The 3,713-nt window shown below is 37.6% G+C and overlaps 1 protein-coding gene across 8 annotated transcripts in view; it reads right to left on the bottom strand.

Moving 5' to 3' along the window:
* Nucleotides 1-1,518: 1,518 nt before the first annotated feature.
* The window catches only part of MAP7 (microtubule associated protein 7), a 116,718-nt gene continuing 114,523 nt past the window's right edge, over nucleotides 1,519-3,713 (bottom strand). For all 8 annotated transcript variants that reach the window (XM_032983117.2, XM_032983120.2, XM_032983118.2 and 5 more), the window contains one exon: nucleotides 1,519-3,355. In XM_032983117.2, coding sequence (XP_032839008.2) covers nucleotides 3,345-3,355 — 11 coding nt within the window. In that variant the 3' untranslated portion in view covers nucleotides 1,519-3,344. The remainder of the gene's footprint in view (nucleotides 3,356-3,713) is intronic.

Here is a 3,713-nt window from a genome sequence, read left to right as displayed (position 1 = left end):
GTTAAAACAGAATGATGGTTTTTATTAAGAGCTCAACACTGCATTTTACTGAGGCCCAAATCTCTAAGCTTAGTTTTGGTGCTCGGGGGAGGCATTTCTGTTAATGATTCCTTTTAATAACTGCAAGTTCTTTCCAGTAGTACTATTTTAAAAAACAAACACACACACTCAAAAGCCTCTGCAGTGCAGTAAAAAGGCCTGTTAAAGAACAGAGCAGACAGAAACTTCAGATAAAGCAGTATGGCATTTTCAATATTCATGTGTGACAGGAATTTTCTTTTGAAATCTCATGTGAAAGACCCATGTGCTCAGCTGTGGGCAGTTGGGCTTATTAAAACAGGAGACTACAAAGAGCTAAATGACACAGCTAGGCACAAAACCAGAAAATCTCAAACTTCAGGCAAGCTTTCTGGGTGACTTTAGATCATTTCTCCAAAAAGGAAATCAGTGCAATATTAAGTAATGACATTAGAATCTGACTGGTTTTCTTACGTATTTAATTGCAAACAATACGTCAAGGCCCTTGCAAGAAAGCAAATAACAAAGCACTCTTCATCAGGAATGAGGCGATAAAAGACATGTGAAACAAGCAAAGCTAATGGTGAACAACCCAGTAGTTGAGATGTATGGAACTAAATTAATTGAATATCACCCCCCCCTAAGCATTTATGTTGTGCTGTTATGAGGTGAGCAAGCAGCTGAGTCTTTCCAAAGCACAGACTGGCTGCTGTGAAAAGTTACTACTCTGTGCCTTCAGAACAGCCATCTGTCACTTCTATAATTCCTAGTTCTACCTTACTGGGTAGTTAAGCATTGCCTCTGATAGTACAAACAACAAAACCAATTATAACAGAAAGGAGCTGGCCTTCATCTGATACCATGTTTTATTATCAACAACAATACTCAACAGAAATTATTTTTCCCTGCATGTAAAGAAAAGGGACTAAACCAAGACTTAAAATTTCAATCCTCCCCCTTTTCTTTAGTTTTTTTGTTTGTTTGTTTGTTTTTTTGATTCATACATCTAATTCTACTCCCAGTTCCCTAGCTTTTAATTTGTATGTTGGGCGCTTGAAAAGGAGGAAATGTTCTCTCTCATTTGAAGCAAACCTGGAATGAATACAATTTTAAATTGTTTTTACTGCAGTCCTGTTTAAAAAAAAAATCAAACCCGCACAGGAGAAATGAAGCAAGCTTTTCATCTCTGTGCTGCAAACACTGAAGCAAGTGTTCTGAAGTCTCATAAAAAACAATCATCATAATTTACACTTGAGCCTAAATAGATCAAGATCAAAACGAGCCTAAATGAATCCTCAAACTTAAAACTAAGGCTAAATCTTACTGGCTATTCCTATGCTCTCTTTCTAGCTGTAAGCGACCTGGCACTGATTTTCTAATACGGAGATTAGAGGAAACCTAAAGAAAAGTTTTAAGCAGACCAGGAATAGCAAGAAGAGTTTTCCGTCACAGATTGACTCCTGTTTCAACTATGCAAGAAAATGAAAATATAAATAGAAGTAAATATTTCAAACAAGTTTTATTTGGTACTTACATGCTATATATAGGATCAAAGAAAAACTACACATTTTGGACACTTCAGAATATTGTGGCTATGTACATGGAAAACTAAAGAAAACAAGAAGGGAACCCAATTCATTTTACTGTGTCACAAGCTGCTATTGAAAGCATTCTGACTGAATGGCTGGTTGCTCCCTTCCATTTATATTCTGGCAGATGAAGTATCTTTTTCATTGCATTTCCATTGTTTTTATCCCACCTCCTGTATAAGATGAACACTTGGCAGCAGCAGAAAGTAATTCCTTCAAAAACTCTTCAGCTTTTGTCTCAGGATTTCTTCGGCTAGCGCAGACTTTCTGCACAGCTTGCCAGAGGCCTGGCCCAGTGCTCGCTAAAGGCAAGCGCAGGAATCTGAATGGTCCATTCTCTGGTAGCATGAACTGAAACCCCACAAAGCCCTGCTTCCACTAGCCAAGGATCTGATCTGACAATCGCTGCCTTCAGTGAGCATCGCATCAAGCCCTGGTTGGTGCTTCAAACTCAGATACCTAGAGTGAGCTCTGCCTGTAACAGCATGCTTTATCAAAGCACAAAAAGGTGCAAGATTTTACAGTCCTGCCCAATGGCAACCAAAAGCGAGGGATGGAACAATGTCAGTAGAAATCAGCATCAAACTAAAGAGGAGGCAACCTGCACTGCTCCTCTTGCCACCCAGACCGCACTGCTTGATAAAAATCACACACTACATAAAAAGCACAAAAAAATGACCATTTTCCATTTGCTCTGAAACGAGCAAACCCAAAAAATCCTCAAACCTGCTTCATCATCCAAAAATCAAACACTTCAGGTTTCACACAGTCTTCAGTAGTCTGATAAGGCAAAGTCTTCCATCACTGGGAACAGCAGCAATTTACAGGACTCAGAACAAGGTATTTCCCTGGGTGTGCACGCACACGTGTGCACGTATGCGTACACATCTTTTATAGTATTGTGAACATGGATGTAACTAAAAAAATCAAGTTTGCAGTATCATTTTACCACATTTTTCTAATTTATTCAGTTAAACGATTTATTTCTGTACTGAACAAAATTCATAAATACATCATCTAGGAGAACAATAGGTTTTCCTCTTGTGCATGAAAAAATAATGCTTTCAAATTTTCACATTTTAAAACCTGCCTTGTTTTGTGTTTTTAGAGAAAATGTGAGAAGATCATAGTGACGTCTCAATTTACAGAATGTCCCTGTAGGAATTACATTTACAAGAACCTGATACAGAAGCCTATACTTTGCCCCCATAATTAGAGTTCTCTGCAATAATATTCAAACCAACAGGTTTAAATAAAACACCCCATTGGCTCTACTTGTAGAGCAATGAGGTACTTATTTTTCAAGTATTAGAACCACAAAGTGTAAAAGATTCTTTGCCAATTTTACAATTACAACTTTTAAACCAACACCCGTCTTTTTAAAAAAAGAATCAGTCCCACCACCCAAATCAGCCCATTGCTTTCAGATTCCAGTGTCTCGTGTCTTAAGGAATGCACAAATATTCATTTACTAACAGAAAAAGCTTGTTGAAAAAAGCCATATTAAGTAATGCATGTGAAGCATGATTTTTCTAGTGATGAAAGCTATTAGAAAGGTGATCCAAGTCTATTCCCATCATTTCTTCTGCTGGTTTTGCTAAAGTCCTTCCAAAAAAGTTATTCAAGAAATCTTTAAAAAACTGGAGAGAAAAAAATAAAACACTCCTTCATAGCATGGAAGAAACTCCACTGACTGCAGAGATGCTCATATCACCTTTGGTTCTTCAGAAGAAACAATCAGATCACTTCTACGACAGAAGGTATCAAAAATGACAGGTGAGCAAAGAGTGACAATGCTTCAAAATGCTATGCATTTATGCTATTATGTAAGATGATTTTTCTTACATTTTCTAGCCACAGAAAAAGAAAGTAGTTGTCCAGTTTAATTTGCTAAATTAGTATTTGTTTACCTAACATCCTTTAAAAGTTGTGATGTCATTCAGAAAAATCTGGTGTGCTGCAAACCATCCCTCAGTATTGATGGCAGCAAGAACTTGATGAGGGAAGCACATCCAGAATTTTACATAGAAGGTGGGTACTTGCTCCCCTTCTGCCTGTGCATATCAGATATTACACTTGCAGAACTAGAAGACGATTGCTGATCCT

The sequence above is a fragment of the Tyto alba genome, unplaced genomic scaffold (assembly GCF_018691265.1).
Source record: "Tyto alba isolate M040663 unplaced genomic scaffold, T.alba_DEE_v4.0 Super-Scaffold_22, whole genome shotgun sequence".
Lineage (NCBI taxonomy): Eukaryota > Metazoa > Chordata > Aves > Strigiformes > Tytonidae > Tyto > Tyto alba.
Note: the sequence above shows the minus strand (reverse complement) of the source record. Positions and strands in the feature narration are given on the sequence as shown.